A 20,163-nucleotide genomic window follows, 5' to 3' on the forward strand; every position below is an offset into this window, starting at 1 on the left:
TGCAAAAACGTCTCATATAATGAGACGGAGGGAGTAGTTCGTTGTAAGATACATGTGCAATGTTTCTTTGACACAATACAGACACCGGCCCTCATCCAAAACAATAAGGTGTGCATTAAGGAGGGTTGTTCGCGCGTGCCACGTGGGCGGGGGCGTACTGTGCGGCGCAGCCAATGGAAGGAGCGGAGGTCTCGCACTATCAGCGTTGAGCCGTCGAGAGAGAGAAAAAAGGGGAAAGAGCGCCAGCCCCACGCCCCCACCAGCCCCAGATTCGTTCCACATCCCCCTATTCCTCTCCCTCTCCGTTTCCTTCCTACCACCGCCGCCACCACCTGCGACCTCCCCGCAGCCGCCGCGACCGCCGCCACCGCCTGCGACCTCCCCGCAGCCGCCGCGACCGCCGCCACCGCCTGCGACCTCCCCGCAGCCGCCGCGACCCCTGGGAACCCTCTCGCTGATGCCACGTCCTGACCTAGCGATTGGGTGAGAAAAAGTTGCCTTCGCATAGAAGCCAGCAAATCCCTTTCCCGAGGCGCCCTTCTCTCGTCCTTCCCCTATCGCACAGAGCGGCTACACAGAGAGAGACCCCCACCGCCGCTGCACACCACCATCGTCCTCCCCTCACCTAGGCCCCAGATCGAGCAGGCAACGCGGCGCTTGCAAACCCGCGACGGTCGGAGTTCTCGCGCCGCCGCCGGCTCCTATCCCGTGCGTCCAGCCCTACTTCGTGCACGGGGCGAAACAGTCGCCGCTGCCGGAGCGGCCCTCGGCAGCGAGGAGGCCCAGGTAGACATGGGGCCAGTCGCCAGTTCCCGATCCCGCGCGCTCCAGCCCCTGCTACGCGCACGCGACGAAACGGCCGCTGCTGTCGGAGTGTCCTTCGGCGGCGAGGAGGCCCAGGGAGACAGGCCGGCGGTGACGCTCGTACTCCTTCGCGCAGCCACTCCGACGACGGCCAGGTGATCCATTCCCCTCCCTATATTGTTCTCCTTTAGTGCTAGGTTTTCATGTTCCCATTGATTTGTGTGGGACTTTATCGCAGGATTGTTGCTGTCTCTGTTCCTTGAAATCCCATACATGCCCGCGTCCAATTTGTGCTCGTCGTCGCCTTCCTACAATAGCTACGGATCTGCAGGTATAGCCCTCCTTTCGTTTAATCCTCCTTTTGTTAACCCTCTTTTCTTTTCTCATTAATTAATATTTGTTTGGGCCATGTTCTGTTCTAAATGCTTGCTACTGATTGCTTGTGAATGGCGCTGGAGCTGGCCGACTAGACCCCTGGAGGTTGGAGGAGGCCTTGGGGAATGGGGATGATGAGCGGCCAGCTGTCGGCAAAACCCCACTGTCATCTCCCATATCCTGCCGTTGGCAATGTGGACCATGGAGAACGCGAGGAAGATTTGGTCTACCCAATGCGGCGATGAGGCGTCTGATGAACGAATAGTCTGTCCGGTCACCTTCGTTCAAGCTATGCATGTGCTCTCTTTTGTTTTCAACTCATGTGGTGATTTTCTGATGTCTTTCAAACTTCCAATTTTATAGATTGGAGGCTCTGCGGAAGAAGAACATGGAGAACACCTCTCTTCCTTTACATCTAAAATTGAATTTACAGGTGATTGATTCATGAAGTTCAAGTGTTTATCAAATTGAATGCAAGGGTGATTAGGATTTTACAGGATTATATTTGCTTATTGTCATAATATTTAAACTACTGATGATGTTCTAGAATGTTATTTGGTATTCCTTTCAGCTATGAAGTGGTTACTTTTAATGTGTTGTTGACAAAGGAACCTACCACTTTGATGATTTGGTATTAGAATGAAACAGACTTGCAATTTCAGTTTGCATCTAACTCTGATGCTTATGGTTTTGAAGTACATCTAATGCTTATGGTCTTGAAGTACGTATCACTGCACAGTTATTAACATATGACTCATAGAAAACTTGATGAATTGCAGAGTTATAGTTTCATGATTTCATAATATACTTAATTCAAAAGTTTGGCCTCTATTTGACGAGCAGGTTGTCTTAGAAAATCGACAGCTGAAAGTGACTATTTCAATTCTTATAATCAAGAGCTACAAACTTCTTCTAGCTCCAAAACGAGGCAGGTAATGCAACTTATGCAAGTAAGTGGAGGATGCCCAAAAGATTCAGAAGGGTGTGATGACTGCTTTGAAAAGGCATCACTTCCTAACATAAGCGAAGAGGAGAAAAGGAAGATCCTTCACTTTGTGATTATTGGTGGTGGACCCACTGGGGTTGAATTTGGTGCAGAGCTGCATGTTTTTCTTATCGAAGATATGGTGAAGCTATATCCTGCAATTGAAGAATTTTTGAAGATAAGAATTATTCAGCAAGGAGAACATATATTGAATATGTAGGTCACTATTAACTTACCAGATAATGAGCATTCATCAATCCTGCAGTAATAGCTAAAAAACTATTATATGACAGCCGCTCATCACTAAGAATATGTTTTGGCATGAATAACAATCCTCCAGGGAAATTAATGTACTTAAAAGTCAGCTTCCATGCGCAGATAATGAGTTTGTACTGTTGGTTCACATATAGGAGACTAGAACATGCATGCTGCAGGTAGTGTGCTCCCAGCTAATCATCTCCTGGGATAATACTCAAATAGTGTCAGAGAAAATGAACAATTTGAACATTTATTATTATTAGGAAAACAGTTTAGTCATTAAAAGTGGAACATATATCCTGATCATTGATTTCTTACCAGGATACATTGAACAAAACCACCTTACCTCCATGCTCCAAACAATGCTAGCGTAGGATTAATTCTTACCAAATATTATTAGTAGTTTCTGGATTGTGGCAGATTCCTTCCTGATCTTCATCCATTTTGCTTTTCTTTTTAAGTGGGTGTTCCTGACTTCTATGAAATTATCACGCTTACTGTAGACATTGCAATTTTATTGGGAATACGACATTTTGTTGATTTGACAAGGAAATTTTTCCTACTGTTTCAGTATCCATGCCTTTCGTTGTAGCGTCAGTAGATCTTCTCTTTTCTCCATGTTTACTATGAGATGATATATCTATTTCTATAAAGGATAGCTGTGTTTGCTGAAACAAAGTTCCAAAGAGATGACATCGAGTTGAGTATGGATTCAGAGTGATAAAGGTCTCTGGTGGAGGATCATTGGTGTCATATGGGATGGACGTTCGGTCTACTGGCATAGGTGCTCGTCCCTTGACTGGACTGGTGTGATGGAGCCATGGAGATGAAGTGTTTGTCAAATTTCTTGCAAGGGTCGCTACTTGCTTGCTGCCATAATATTTAAACAATTGTTGATTTTCTAAAATGTGTTTTCGGCATTAGTAGACTCACTTTTGATGTGTTGGTATTAGAATGAAACGTACTTACCATTTCAATTTGCATCTACAGTCTAATGCTTATGGTTTTGAAGTACACATCGCTGCATAGTTACTAACGTATGGTTCATATAGAACTTGATGAATTGCAGAGTTATAATTTCATGATCTCACAAGTTACTAAAATCAAAAGTTTGGCTTCTATTTGATGAGCAGGTTCTCTTAGAAAATCAACAACTGAAGGAGAATGTTTTAATTCCTATAATCAACGGTACAAAGTGGAAGTGGCTGCGAGCACACCACCGTCCGTGCACCTGTCCTTCCTCACTCCAACATCAGATGACCCATCGACCATGGCCATTGTCCCATGCGTGGCCAATAAATTTTACACTGCTGAGGGGAGCGACCAGCTCGTGGTTGTGGTGTCTGGTTGCTCCATCTGGGGTTTGGCGTTTTTTGAACAGGTGCACCATACCATCCACTGCCGATCAATGCCTCTCTTATTCGGATAGGATCATCTTTCGGTCTGGTCAGTTTCATATATTAAATTAGGCCCAAATCGAGTGGTTTCTCAAGGTCAGATGTGAGAAAATCGGATGAGAATTGGGGGTCTGGGCAGCACCTGGGTCTGTCATTGAGGCTTCTCTTTCTCTCGCGTTGCAGGTTGATTTGACTCCGCACAGCGTCTGCGTCCTCACCTCGCTCAAGGTATGTTTTTTTGCTCTTTCCTCCTGTAGTGGAAATTATGTTTAAATCGTGCCGCTTACTGTCCCACCTATTAACCTGCACAAGCCGTAATGCTTTTGTATGTTATATGTTTTGCTTAATTGACATGCTGTGATGTGTTCATGTGGTTAGCATTTCATGAATCTGTGAACTTTGTTTTTTTAGAAGATTATCTGGGAACTTCGTTAGTTCATGCTAGTGGTCACTGCTTCAATGATCACCTGTATCCAAAATCTTTTTGTGATGTATAGTCCTGCGCCTTGCAAAATTGTGCCAGTTTTTGCAAATATGTAAAATAGGTGTCACTGTATCAGATTATCTGTAATAGGGTCTCTATAGTTCTAAAATCCTAACCATTTTGTTGTGAAGTGCACATGTTTCCTGCAAGTGGTATCCTATATTGGATGTGCTTTGTACATGCGTATTTGTTATGTCGAACTGCTGCTGTTACTTATATAGACCTATTATTTTAGGTTAAAAATGTTGGCTTGGAGCCTATCCCTAAAGTCTTGCTGGCTTTTCTGAACATCCAAGCAAAAAACATGGCAGTGATCAGAGCATTTGGTACTGAGGGAAAAGTGAAGGGTCTGAGTAGTGTTCTTTCAATTGAAGTTGTTGAGCCTTCTGGTGTGCCCCCAGAACCGGCTTTCTTTCAGCATCATTAAACAAAGCTTTGAATACTATGCTAGCAGTTTGTAGTTGTGCTCTAAATACATGTTCCCCTACTTGTAATCGCCACTTTTTGTTTGTTTCTGCATTAATTAGTGGATCTAAGGTAGTTAGACACACATTGACTATAATTGGTCATCTCTACTAAGACATGAGTGGCATCAGGACACATGTGCTACGAATTATATCCAAAAGCAATGAAAAGGGTGCCTGCAACCTGGCGCCGCACAAGCTCCCTCTGAGGAGGCGCCACGGGGTGGCGCCCCAACTGCTAGTATATATGCGTATATGCATATTCCCTGTGGAGGCACACACACGTACTACCCGTGTGAGCATCTTCGAGAGACGTTTTCATTGACAACGAGGCGTCTACGGTGGCTTCGTAAATGTAAGATGGTATGCCCGTGCAATGTTGCTGTTAGAAAAATTGCCGTCTTAAAAAAAAGTTCCCGTGCAATGAGATAAAACAATAATAAACATAATAACATTTATAATGACTAGAAAATTATCCCGCAAAAAATGACTAGAAAATTATCCATGTGTTGCAACAGAGCATAAAATATTATTTTCTTTAACAGTAATTGTCTCAAACATGTAGTATCACATGAATAGCGTGCCCCGAGCCTGCAATAACTAGGGATGGCAATGGGTACCTATTACGCATGTACTTTGCGGGTAAAAACTCTATTAGGGCAAGGGTATGAGTAAAAAAATACTCATGAATATGTAAATAGGAAAATTTCACACCCATACTCATGTATCAATGTACCCGCATATATTCTGACAAATAGACCTTACATATTATTTATTTACATATTAAACATATTATATGTACATAAATCCCGCAGCCCTAAAAAGCCCTGATCATGCATTCACGTTAGGCCACCTCACCACAATAGTTAGCCCACGAACGAGTATGCATTGCTGTCATGATGTGTTGTTGTTTATAAATTATTATTATTATTATAAGTTGTTGTTTATGACTATGTAATGCTCCAATTGATGTGTTGTAAATCTGGGCAATTTTACCCGCGGGTACCCATTTATCTTGATGGGTGACGGGTGATGAGGACATCAATACCATTGTTACACCCACAGCCCCTGATGTTATACATACTGGACCAATTACTAGAGCTCGCGTACGCCAATTGAATTATCAGGTACTTTCGTTTCTTGGTAACGATTCTAATGTTCATAAGAATATGATGCTGCCTAAATTAGATACGTTTGTTTTGCTTACAAATGAAGGGCCTAGCTTGGACAAGAAAGATGAACCTTGGAGCAAGTTCAAGCATGGAGATGATGGCATGTGCAAGGAGAACAAGAACGGAGTTACAAGTGATGATTCCAGGACTTTGAAGCCACCATAATGAGTGCATGAAGCCTTGGACAAAATATACAAGATGCCACTTCATAAATTTTGTCCAGAGACTATTTTAGGTGATGCTGTCACCTTATTATTGGGCCAGGCCCATGTATTTTCGAAGTACTTAAGTATAGGCTGTTTTTAGAGTCCGTATGTGTGGGGAAACAAGAGTTAGTGTTGGTTTCGGACCCCTCCACCAAAGGGCAGCGAAATTTCCCCTTTCTCCTCCATATATACAGCCCTTAGGTCATCGTTTAGACTTTGGGTTTTATTTAGATTAAAAGTTCGCCATAGCTGCAACTTCGCGTACTTCGTTTGTGTCCAACGACCAGACCAAGACGTCACAGAACCCCACCTTGATCAATAAAGCTTTCATCTTATATTCGCAATATCCAGATTGCAATCTCAGTTTCTTACTTGTTCTTCGTTTTCTCGCAGGAAACAGACCCTCGTGGTCAGGTTGATCGTGCTCCGGCGTGGTCAATGACCCCTCAGAAGTTGGTTTAGCGATTGCTAAGGCGCGACGTCTCGCATGTTCGTAGTCGGATCGTCAAGGTCGACTCTCACAGAAACGATAGCCACCATCTCATCGAAACATCGGGACACCTTTATCTCTATCAAGTGGTATCAGATTTCCAGGTTGATCGGTGAGATTTTACAGTTTTTCATAGTTTAGATCGAGTCTATTCTTCATACCTACAATCCATAAAAAAGCCAAAAAAAATTAGGGTTAGTTCATCATATCCGAACCAATCTGAGCCTTTGCATAGTCTTTTCAGTATTTTGCTTTGTTGAATTTGCGGTTGCATCGTCGTGTCTAGTTGCTGGTCTTAGAGTCTAGTCTTTTAGAGTTTCGAGTTCTGGTCATAAGTTGTCACGCCACCGCTGCACCATCATCATCGATCCGTATCCATATACCACCACCAATCCGTCTCCATATATCATCATCAATCTGTATCCATATACCACCACCGCTACCATATCCTACCATCATATATCCACTACCAATTCGAGTTCCTTTCATATTAGGTTTGTTTTCGAGGTCCGTCTAATTTCCGATTCGTGTCCCCTTGCCTGAGTAGGTCTCGGGAAAAAAAGTCTGGAGACCCCGGGCAGTTTTTAGGCCAAAATTTTCGCAGGCAAAAATATTTTTTCCCTATCCTTTTTTAGGCTTTTCCGAGTCTTTTGAGCCACGTGCCATCATAGTGATTTTTTGTCGCACTTTTTCGTCGTCGCTACCCTGATTTCCAAAAAAAAGTCAAAAAAAAAAATTTGTGCCCATCCTATCAGTTTAACGAGGGAAGAGTTTTGAGACACTCGCCATTATAGTGATTTTTTGCAAAAAAAAGAGAAGCGCAAAAAAAGAGCGAAAAAAAAAGTTCCAGAATGTGATTTTCCCTTGTTAACGTGCAGCGCCGTGATTTTGTTAGTGTTCTAGGCTCGCGTCTCTAGCACGGTCTAGCCTAGGACCAGCACAGTACCATCGTTGAGCGTTTATTCAACTTTGCATCTCTGAATTGATTATTGCTGACCCTTTTTGCTACCATATTATAAGTCTTCCCAACTCCACATACATCTACTCGTGCGTTTGACTCTCCCTGGTAATCGCTCTATCAAAGTTTTGAGAGTTTTGACTACGAGAGTTTTGACTACGACGGTTGCCGATCACCGCCTGCTGCTGGGTAAGAACTAGTAAGAATTTGAGATTTGCTTGATGGATTTGTGACATCCACCACCACCTCTTGTTAGCAGTCTGTAGGATCATATTCTTGTGTTTCTATTGCTGCTAACCATGCCAGGATCACAAGCCGACGAGACTGACTGGGAGAACCTGACGAATAAGGAGTTGCATGATAAATTTCAGCAAATGATGAGTGGACAGGTGCAAGATGTGCTAAACAGATTTGAAGAGGCCATGGAGAAGATAGATGGCATGGAGAAGACGTTCGAAACAAAGCTCGATAATAGGTTTAATGAATTGCTCGCGCGTCTTCCACCACCACCACCGGCTTCCCCTAACGCACCTCTACAACAACAACAACAACAACAACAACAACAACAACAACAACAACGTCGCTTTCCAAATCAAGTGGGACGAGCACAACACATTCCCATTGACCCTAGGCAAAATTTTGGTGCCGCTGTTGATGCTTCTGCCGCTCCTGCTGCTACTGCAGAGGTGGAGGACCATTACGAGGATGAGGTTGACCAAAATCAGAACTACGTGCAACCACCAGCACCACCACCACCAGGTCGTCCTCATGCATATCATCGCAATGGTAGGGCTGCACCACCACCTGAGGTACATGACCATCTTCGTAAACTAAAATTGAATATTTCACCATTTGAGGGTAGATATGTTCCTGATATATATCTTACTTGGGAGTTAGAAACTGAACAACGATTTACATGTTTACAATATCCTGAGGAGAGACGTGTTCCTGCTGCTGTTTGTGCTTTCACTAGATTTGCATGTGTTTGGTGGTCTGAACATTGTAGATTATATCCTATTCCAGCTACTTGGGCTGCTTTGAAAACTGCTATGCGTACTCGTTGGGTTCCCCCATATTATCAACGTGAATTACTTCAAAAATTACAGCGTTTAAGACAAGGAAAAAATTCTGTAGAAGAATATTATCAGGAATTACAAACTGGCATGATTAGATGTGGTATTGTTGAGGAGAATGAAGCTATGCTTGCACGTTTTATGGGTGAATTAAATAGAGAGATTCATACCATTCTAGAGTATAAGGAGTATACTAATATCACTCGTTTATTCCATCTTGCGTGTAAAGCTGAACGTGAAGTGCAAGATCGACAGGCATTGGTGCGAACTAACTTTTCTGCAGGTCGATCTTCATAATGGACACCACATGCATCATCTACTTCCACTCCACCAGCACCTCCATCAGGTGCCACCTCCAGCCGTGATACAAGAAAGCGGGCACAACCACCACTATCTGCCAAGAGCACACCTGCCGGGCCTGCGCAGAGCTCTTCTTCTTCCATGGCATCAACAGGGCACACAAGTGATATTATTTGTCGTCGTTGTAAGGGAAGAGGACATTTTGCGAGAGAATGCCAATCTCAGCGTGTGATGATTGCTACTGAGGATGGTGGGTATGAGTCCGCTAGTGACTATGATGAGGAGACTTTGGCTCTTATTACACGTGAAGAACACGGTGGAGATGATTCTGATCATGAGACGCAATACATGGCTCCTGAAGATGCTAACAGGTATGAATGTTTAGTTGCTCAATGTGTTTTGAGTGTGCAGGTCACACAAGCTGAGCAAAATCAGAGGCATAATTTGTTCCATACAAAGGGAGTTGTGAAGGAACGTTCTGTTCGCGTCATCATAGATGGAGGGAGCTGCAACAACTTGGCTAGCATGGAGATGGTGGAGAAGCTATCTCTCACCACAAGACCACATCCACATCCTTACTACATCCAATGGTTCAACAACAGCGGCAAGGTTAAGGTAACACGTACTGTTCGTGTGCATTTTAGTATCTCTACATATGCTGATTATGTTGATTGTGATGTGGTACATATGCAAGCATGTTCCTTATTACTAGGTAGACCATGGCAATTTGATAAAAATTCTGTACACCATGGTAGAAACAATCAGTATACTCTTGTTCATAAGGATAAAAATATTACTTTGCTTCCTATGACTCCTGATTCTATTTTGAAAGATGGTATTAATAGAGCTAATAAAGCAAAACAGGAGAACAATAAGAGTGAAAATCAGATTGTGGCAAAAGAATTTGAGCAACAAATGAAGCCTAATAATAAACCATCTAGTGTTGCTTCTGAAATTAAATTGAAAAGTGCATGTTTACTTGCCACCAAATCTGATATTGATGATCTAGATTTTAGCAAATCTGTTTGCTATGCTTTTGTGTGCAAAGAGGCATTATTTTCATTCGAGGATGTGCCTTCCTCTTTGCCTCCTGCTGTCACTAACATTTTGCAGGAGTTTGCTGACGTCTTTCCACAAGACGTGCCACCGGGATTACCACCTGTTCGAGGGATTGAGCATCAAATTGACTTAATTCCCGGTGCATCATTACCCAACCGTGCGCCATACCGTACCAATCCAAAGGAGACGAAGGAGATTATGCGTCAAGTATAAGAACTGCTCAACAAAGGTTATATACGCGAATCCCTTAGTCCTTGTGCTGTTCCTATCATGTTAGTGCCGAAAAAGGATGGTACGTCGTGTATGTGCGTTGATTGTAGAGGCATTAATAATATTACTATTCATTATCGTCATCCTATTCCTAGGCTAGATGATATGCTTGATGAATTGAGTGGCTCTACAATATTCTCCAAAGTTGATTTGCGTAGTGGATACCATCAAATTCGTATGAAATTGGGAGATGAATGGAAAACAACATTTAAAACTAAGTTTGGGTTATATGAGTGGTTAGTTATGCCTTTTGGGTTAACTAATGCACCTAGTACTTTCATGAGATTAATGAACGAAGTTTTACGTGCTTTCATTGGACAATTTGTGGTAGTATATTTTGATGACATATTGATTTATAGCAAATCTTTGGAGGAACATTTGGTACATTTACGTGATGTTTTTATTGCTCTACGTGATGCACGTTTGTTTGGTAACCTTGGAAAGTGCACCTTTTGCACCGACCGAGTATCTTTTCTTGGCTATGTTGTTACTCCACAGGGAATTGAAGTTGATAAAGCCAAGATTGAAGCTATTGAGAGTTGGCCGCAGCCCAAAACGGTCACACAAGTGAGGAGTTTCCTTGGCCTCACTGGTTTCTATAGGCGTTTTGTGAGAGATTTCATCACCATTGCTGCACCTCTCAATGAGCTTACAAAGAAGGATGTGCCTTTTGTTTGGGGTACCGCACAGGAAGAAGCCTTCACGGTATTGAAAGATAAGTTGACACATGCTCCTTTACTCCAACTTCTTGATTTTAATAAGATTTTTGAGCTTGAATGTGATGCTAGTGGAATTGGATTAGGAGGTGTGTTATTACAAGATGGCAAACCTGTTGCATACTTTTCTGAAAAATTGAGTGGGCCTAGTCTGAACTATTCTACTTATGATAAAGAATTATATGCTCTTGTTCGGACCTTAGAACCATGGCAACATTATTTATGGCCCAAGGAATTTGTTATACATTCTGATCATGAATCTTTGAAACACATTAAAAGTCAAGCAAAACTGAACCGTAGACATGCTAAATGGGTTGAATTCATTGAGACTTTCCCTTATGCCATTAAACACAAGAAGGGTAAAGAAAATGTCATTGTTGATGCATTGTCTCGTCGTTATACTATGCTTTCACAACTTGACTTTAAAATATTTGGTTTGGAGACCACCAAAGATCAATATGTTCATGATGCTAAATTTAAAGATGTATTGCAGAATTGTAAGGAAGGGAGAACTTGGAACAAGTTCGTTCTTAACGATGGATTTGTGTTTCGTGCTAACAAGCTATGCATTCCAGCTAGCTCCGTTCGTCTTTTGTTGTTGTAGGAGGCGCATGGAGGAGGATTAATGGGACACTTTGGCGTCAAGAAGACGGAGGATATACTGGCTACACATTTCTTTTGGCCAAAGATGAGACGGGATGTTGAGCGTTTTGTTGCTCGCTGTACTACATGTCAAAAAGCTAAGTCGCGACTCAGTCCTCATGGTTTATATATGCCTTTGCCTGTACCTAGTGTTCCTTGGGAGGATATATCTATGGACTTTGTTTTAGGTTTACCTCGAACAAAGAAGGGGAGGGATAGCATATTTGTTGTCGTGGATAGGTTCTCGAAAATGGCACACTTTATACCATGTCATAAAAGCGATGATGATGTTAATGTTGCTGATTTGTTCTTTCATGAAATTATTCGCTTGCATGGTGTGCCAAATACTATTGTTTCAGATCGTGATACTAAATTTCTTAGCCACTTTTGGAGATGTTTATGGGCTAAGTTGGGGACTAAACTGCTTTTTAGTACTACTTGTAAACTGATGGACAAACTGAAGTAGTCAATAGAACATTATCTACTATGCTTAGGGCTGTTTTGAAGAACAATAAGAAAATGTGGGAAGAATGCTTGCCTCATATTGAATTTGCTTATAATCGTTCATTGCATTCTACTACTAAGATGTGCCCTTTTGAAATTGTGTGTGGTTTCCTACCTCGTGCACCCATTGATTTGTTGCCTCTTCCATCTTCGGAGAAAGTTAATTTTGATGCTAAAGAATGTGCTAAATTGATTTTAAAAATGCATGAGTTAACTAAGGAAAACATTGAGCGTATGAATGCTAAATATAAACTTGCTGGAGATAAGGGTAAAAACATGTTGTGTTTGCACCTGGAGATCTTGTTTGGTTACATTTGCGTAAGGATAGATTTCCTAATTTGTGCAAATCAAAGCTAATGCCACATGCTGATGGTCCTTTTAAGGTGTTAGAGAAAATGAATGATAATGCATATAAACTTGAGCTGCCTGCAGATTTTGGGGTTAGTCCCACTTTTAACATTGCAGATTTGAAGCCTTATTTGGGTGAGGAAGATGAGCTTTCATCGAGGACGACTTCATTTCAAGAAGGGGAGGATCATGAGGACATCAATACCATTGTTACACCCATAGCCCCTGCTGTTATACATACTGGGCCAATTACTAGACCTCGCGCAAGCCAATTGAATTATCAGGTACTTTCGTTTCTTGGTAATGATTCTAATGTTCATAAGAATATGATGCTGCCTCAATTGGATACATTTGTTTTGCTTACAAATGAAGGGCCTAGCTTGGACAAGAAAGATGAACCTTGGAGCAAGTTCAAGCATCGAGATGATGGCATGCGCAAGGGGAACAAGAATGGAGTTACAAGTGATGATTCCAGGACTTTGAAGCCACCATAATGAGTGAATGAAGCCTTGGACAAAATATACAAGATGCCGCTTCATAAATTTCATCCAGAGTCTATTTTAGGTGCTGCATCACCTTATTATTGGGCCAGTCCCATGTATTTTTGAAGTACTTAAGTATAGGCTGTTTTTAGAGTCCGTATGTGTGGGGAAACAAGAGTTAGGGTTGGTTTCGGACCCCTCCACCAAAGGGCTACGAAATTCCCCCTCTCTCCTCCATATATACAGCCCTTAGGGCATCATTTAGACTTTGGGTTTTGTTTAGATTAAAAGTTCGCCATAGCTGCAACTTCGCGTACTTCGTTTGTGTCCAACGACCAGACCAAGACGTCATAGAACCGCATCTTGATCAATAAAGCTTTCATCTTATATTCGCAATATCCAGATTGCAATATCAGTTTCTTGCTTGTTCTTCGTTTGCTCGCAGGAAACAGACCCTCGTGGTCAGGTTGATCGTGCTCTGGCGTGGTCAATAACCCCTCGGAAGTTGGTTTAGCTATTGCTAAGGCGCGACGTCTCGCACGTTCGTAGTCGGATCGTCAAGGTCGACTCCCACAGAAACGATAGCCACCATCTCATCGAAACATCGGGACACCTTTGCCTCTATCAACGGGTATGGGAAAAAATTGTACCCGCCAACGGGTATGGGTACGGGTGATGTGTAAGGTTTTCGGATGACGAGTAAGGGTATGGGGTGGCTCCACCCGTACCCAAACTCTGCGGGTGCCATCCCTAGCAATAATGGGTCAAACTGGCACCACGAGATCTAAAGGTACATCTTTGTCAAGTCACATCATTGACAACATCAAGACCAAGATTTGGGCTAAGAAGAAAAAGCACCAAGGACCGTGCTCGGGACTCCCCGAGCACGATTCCCCAGACCAGTTTGGGCAGGACGTCACCCCCAAAATTCGATGATTTCGGCTCAGAAGGAATCACATGGGGGCCACCCTGAGCACCTCCAACTCCCCCGAGCAGCGACCCCATGTTGGAAATATGAGCATTCCACCATATGATTTTATTAACAGAAATAGTAGATAAAACATGACTATAATAGTTGAGATGAAACAAGTCATGTAATCTAAAGATGAGACAGCAAATGGCATGTGCATATATGAACTAGAAGAGAACATATGTAGAACAGAGGCTACAACCAGAAATGGTAGAGCAAGAAACTAAGGCGAGATATTAAACAGAGAGAACATGAAGACATACAGAACAGTGGCAGAAGCACTGGTCTTAGGGTCGGTGTCCTCGCCAGCCATGTCATCGAAGAGGTTGTCGGGAAGAAGTTGTCATCGGGGAAGTAGTCGTCGGAGTCTGGGGCGTCTGTAATGAAGAAGTCAGTAGTCGCATGGAGCGCTCCCTAAAAACCTTATCACCCTTCTCCTGTACAGGACTCAAAGCGGCAGGGTTTCAGAGGCCTACTGTCCCGACCTGCGTTGCACGCCACAAGCCGGGATGGGGAAGATCGTAGCAGTAGCTCAGTGCTCAAGAACCATGGCGAGAGGAAGATGATGTTCTGATGTGTCTCTCTAGAGAGGAGCGACCTCTCTTTTATAGGCACAAGAGAAGGAGGCGAATAGGCTGCGTCGGGAGTTGAAGAGAAAGAGGGAGACGAAATGAACAGGCAGCAACCGAAGGGTGCAGCATTCGTATTCAGTATCCACTACAGCAAAAACATTTAGCTTCTGAGTGACCTTTCGTATATCAATCGTGCGTGGCAAAAATTTAGACATCGGCTCATTCCCGCAACCCGCGGCATGTCGTGGCATGGCGAGGCGGGCGGCAGAGGAGGGGCGCGCGTGAATGTCCCTCTTGTTCTCATGCTCATACATGTGGGGAAACATCCTCCCTTATAAGGAGGTCCAACTCCCACCAAACTAGCAATGTGGGACTAAACTTTAGTTCCACCTCTTGCCTTGCACGAATGGGCTGTGTGGGCCTCTAGGATTTATTAGGAATTTCTGAAACTACTATTGGGCTAGCCCAAAATAGACAAAATTCCAGCAATCCCCCACCAGATCCCAGAGGCACACAAAAATTGCCTTTGGTTCCAAAACACTGTTTTATATACTGGTACTGCAATGGAGACTGTTAAGTTGAACTTCCACCTAGAACTCTTTGCTACACTAGTAAGCAACTTGAACAGTGGACTGAGCCTTGAACTGCAAGTTTTTTGCGAATCTAGCTTCACACAAAGCATTGACCGATACTAGGCTACTGTGGGTCTTCCCCGCGGGTGGAGCTTATGCGTCATACTCCGAGACCTTTCATGAGTTTACTAGAGAGCACCCTACTCTCGTAGATTGCGATGTTTAACAATTAGACTCATATAGGTGTGTTCTTCAAAAGATGTTCTCCAGGACAACATCTCTGCTTCAATGAGCCACTTAGAACACATTAAGATATACATCAACCTGCCTTGCAGATTAGGAGAGTATTGCATCTTCATGGAGTGGTATTGTTAATGGTAAGGATACTCTCCTCTCAGTTGACCAATAGCTTATCTTCCACATCTAATTCACGGGATCTCCGATCACATAGACTAGTTACCACTATGAACAACTCACATTGTGGGTCTCATACCCATCTCCTTCGATGCATTATCTATCACATTACGTGATAGACCCTTAGTGAAAGGATCTGCCGGATTTTTAGACGTTTAGATATAATCCAACACAATAACTCCGGAGTTTCTCAATTTCCTGACAGACTTTAACCTTCTCTAAACATGTCTTGATGACTTCATGTTATCCTTTGAGCTGCTCACTTTTGCAATAACAGTTTGGTTGTTGCAGTTCATAAGGATACCCGGTACAGGTTTCTCAACTACCGGCAAGTCATTCAAGAGCCGACAAAGCCAATCTGCTTTGACCATCCGCTCGTGGCCTTTATCTCATCAGCATCTGAGATCCAGTTTGAGTCACTATACCCTTCCAGTACCTTTGGGTACCCGGTGTAGTGAATTCCATAACTCGCAGTGCCTTTTAAGTAATGCACAACTCTTTCTAGAGCTTTCCAATGCACATCTCCTGGTTTTGAGACAAACCGGCTCAGTTTGCTAACAACAAAAGAGAAGTCGGGTCTTGTAGCACTGGCTAAATACATAAGCGAGCCAATAATCTGAGAATATTTCAATTGATCTCTAGCAATTCTTTAGTTCTTCCGAAGCAACAGGCTAGCGTCGTATGGTGTTGGAGAGGGCTTGCAGCCGTTGTAGCCAAAGCGACTCAAGATCTTTTCCACATAGTGAGATTGAAGCAATGTAATCCCACCATCATCGTCTCTCGACAACTTGATGTTCAGAATGACATCAGCCACTTCTAAATCCTTCATCTCAAAACAATGAGATAGGAAATCCTTGGCCTCCTTAATACCATTCAGATTTGTTCCAAAAATCAGTATGTCATCAACATACAAGCAAAGGATAAATCCCTCGCCCCCACCATGGCGATAGTACACACATTTATCAGCTTTGTTTACAACAAAGCCTGCATCAGTTAAAGTTCTTTCAAACTTCTCATGCCACTGTTTGGGTGCTTGCTTGAGTCCATACAAAGACTTCAGCAACTTCTCAATAGTACCATCAGGCCTAAGCTTCTTCTTGAATACCCATTTGCACCCTATAGGTTTTTGCACCCATAAGGACAATCAGTTATCTCCCAAGTTTCATTTGCCAAGATGGAACTCATCTACGGACCGTTTCCTTCCAGTAGTCAGCATTCTCAGATGCATAGGCCTCTGAAATAGAACTGGGAGTGTCATATATGAGATACACAAGAAAATCATCACCAAAGGACTTCGCAATCCTCTGTCTCTTGCTCCTAGTAGGAACTTCATTGTTCTCCTCCATGGAATTAAAGTGTTCCATCAAAATGGTAGGTTCAGTAATTGTAACTGATTCCTCATTCGATGAACTAGACATCTCTTGATTTGATGAGGCAGCCATATCCTTCATGGAAAAGATATCTTCAGAGAAAGTCGCATCATTAGACTCCATGATTGTACCGACATGCATGTCAGATACCTTAGATTTTACAACCAAGAATCTATAACCAATGCTATGAAAAGCATATCCCAGGAAAACACAATCCACAGTTTTCGGTCCCAGCTTGCGCTTCTTTGGAATTGGCACATTGACTTTCGCCAAACAACCCCAGGTTTGTAGATAAGAGAGCTTTAACCTTTTCTTCTCCCATTCCTCAAATGGAGTTATCTCTTTGTTCTCTGTGGGACTCGGTTTAGGACATGACATGTAGTCAATATTGCCTCCCCCACCATGCCTTGGAGAGACCCGATGTGTCTAACATGGCGTTAACCAAATCAGTTAGAGTACGGTTCTTTCTTTCGGCTACCCCATTTGACTGAGGAGAATAGGGAGGCGTCCTCTCATGGATTATACCATGTTTTGCACAGAAGGAATCAAATTCATTTGAGAAATACACTACTGCAGGATGTTGCTAACGCGACACTACGATCAGAGACCCTTTGACGAAATTGTGTGCGATGCATTAATCGCAAACGTTGATGTAAAATAACCTTCAAAAAAGATGCAAAACGTTTGCGATGAAGGATACATCAAACACGGTTCAGATTTTAATTGCGTGTGCAATGAGGGGCATACGGTTCAGTTTAATGAACTATTTACGATGAGGCGGAACAAAAGAAATGGGCAGCCAGATGAAGGCGTGTACGATATACGACATACAGTTCACTTGGATAAACTGTTTGTGATGAGGCGGAACAACAGAAATGGGCAGCTAGATGAAGGTGTGTGCGATATATGGCATATAGTTCACTCGGATGAATTGTTTGTGTTGAGCCAAGAGAACAGAAACGGTTCAGCTTAACAAGATGTGTGTGATACGCGGCGAACATGTCTGTATCGGAAATGTGTGGGAAGACCTATAACAACACAGACGATTCCTGTTAACAAGCCGTGTGTGTTGTGAGCAAATGGTTGCTGGTATACAATTGCCAGTGATTGATGAAATCATCACCGACGGATTCCATTGTTTAGTTTGTGTGCAATGTGATTTGCTCTGTCTACAAAGCATCAACATATATACTTAAAAAGACAGCATTGCAAAACCAAATTAAGCATAAAATTACACAAGTGACTACACACATAACATTTCCAAACACCAAAGTAAGCAATTACATGCATACCAAACTAGGAGAAACGAGGATCTAATCATCTACTTATTGTTGCGACGACGCTTGCCATTACTCTACTTCCGGCTGGATCCCTAGCCATTTTGGGGAAGGAGGCACTTCCTCATGTCAATGATCCGCCTGTACATGCCATAGCTCGTGTACGCCTCCTTGGCCGTGTACACAATGTGAGCTTTATCGAGTTTCTCCATCCAGGCCGAGTGCCAGGCACACTTGTCCTTGTTGCAGGAATCCTTCATGTCTCTATAGTAGGGGTCGATGATGGACTCGGCGAGGTGAACTAGTGAGTCCTTCTCATGCTCCTTACTGCCACAGATCTTGTATTGGCCTTGGATGTCGACAAGATTCTGGCAGGCGATGCCCGAATTCTTGAGCAACTTTACATCATTAGTGATGTCCACCGTAGAAAACATGTAGTGGGGGCTGTTGACAATCCTGGCGAAATGCTCGCAAGGCCTTGTGCCCAGGCAGTAGTGGTAGACAAGGAAGTGGTTGTGCACACACATCTGGGTGACGGCAACCTTGGGACGAGACCCAGCACGAGCACGGGTGTACTCGAGGTCGAACCCGACCACCTTGTACTTCTCCTCGGCAAGCAACAACTCCATGATGTGGATGGAGTGCTCCACCCAGACCGGGTTGTTGGTGTACACCACTGAGAGCTACGTGAACCTTCTGTGGGTGTCCACCACGGCATGCATGGTGAACTGATCGTCATCGGCAGCCTCTCGGAGCGCCATTGGAGCCGCACAGGATACCCTCTAAGAATTTGTCGTGGTGGGTGTGCTTCTTGCAATGGTGGGGCGCAATCGAAAGGTTGAAGAGACACAAGGGTTAAATGGTCGCTGTAATAAATGGGGGACGGCCGACCTGTAATCGTCACGTCTTGTCACCGCGTTCATAGCGGAGGATTCCAATGCACTCTTGACAACACCGCACCACACGTGTTTCATTTGACCACACGTCGAAGAGGCGCCAAATGTATCATCGATGAGCCTGTTCCCATGCTACCACACAGTTTACCGCGAAGCTTCCTGCCCGGCTAGTTTGGCCACGCATCGGCTAGAAGAGGAACAAATCGTGGGCATTTATTGGCAGAAAGCTTTGTAAAAACAAAGTGTGTGGAATGACTTTGGTCATAATTTTACCCGTGGGTGATGAGGTCAAAGTTACACAGAAGGGTCATAATGGACACTCGAGTGCGATAATTAATTATGTGCTCCACAGGGCACATGGTTGAAGAAACCAACTGTGTGCAATAATGTCGAAGATCACAGTCGAGTTAGCTATACAGATCGTGTGCTATGAGATCGACAAGGTAAATAGATTCGAGAATGGTTAATAAATCTAAGTCCATTGCATATTAAGGTCAAAATAGTGCTACCAATATACGAGTCTCATATGATGTCATTTCAATGATTGTACCACAAAAGCTCGAAATATTTCAAGGTTCAAATTCCAGAGTTATATGGCTCAAATTAGAAGATTACAAGGTTCAAACTAATATTATAAATGAAATTCAGCTCATCAGCTGCAAACGCTCGCGCTGATCCGCTGAACATGGATATCAGAGAGGTTCAAACTAATATTGCCACTTCAAAGTCTGGTTTCGAAACCTCATAATTTTTGCAAAGGGGCCAGCCACTGAGAAGTCATGTATGAGGTTGACATGATGACTTCCGATTACTCTGACAACAAAATGAAAGTGTGAATAAGCGCGAGTGATCTTTCAGTTGCTATTTTTTTAATAGTTTGGTTGATGATCTTCCAATTTGATCCATGCAGAAAAGGGAAGATTTGTGTGATTTGTATTTCTGGGAAGTTACTGATGTGGGGGAACGCAACTATGCTGATTATTTGGTCAGCCGAGGAATCCCAATACCAGCAGGTTGGGGTGTTGGACAAGTAACTGAAGGAACGGTAGAAGAGGAAGATGCAGAACACAAGGTTAAAGATGCAGTTCCTGTGATCATGGCCAAG

General features: G+C 43.3%; 1 protein-coding gene and 1 pseudogene across 1 annotated transcript; both read left to right on the plus strand.

The window, feature by feature from the left end:
* Positions 1-1,216: 1,216 nt before the first annotated feature.
* Positions 1,217-3,576, plus strand: LOC119271535 (annotated as a pseudogene).
* Positions 3,577-3,592: 16 nt separating this feature from the next.
* LOC119271534 (dolichyl-diphosphooligosaccharide--protein glycosyltransferase subunit 1A-like) lies at positions 3,593-4,884 on the plus strand. Its single transcript, XM_037553327.1, has 3 exons — positions 3,593-3,803; positions 4,003-4,047; positions 4,539-4,884. The coding sequence occupies exons 1-3, from the start codon at positions 3,693-3,695 to the stop codon at positions 4,728-4,730; spliced, it is 348 nt and encodes a 115-aa protein (XP_037409224.1). The 5' UTR covers positions 3,593-3,692; the 3' UTR covers positions 4,731-4,884.
* Positions 4,885-20,163: the final 15,279 nt, after the last annotated feature.

The sequence above is a fragment of the Triticum dicoccoides genome, chromosome 3A (genome assembly GCF_002162155.2).
Source record: "Triticum dicoccoides isolate Atlit2015 ecotype Zavitan chromosome 3A, WEW_v2.0, whole genome shotgun sequence".
Lineage (NCBI taxonomy): Eukaryota > Viridiplantae > Streptophyta > Magnoliopsida > Poales > Poaceae > Triticum > Triticum dicoccoides.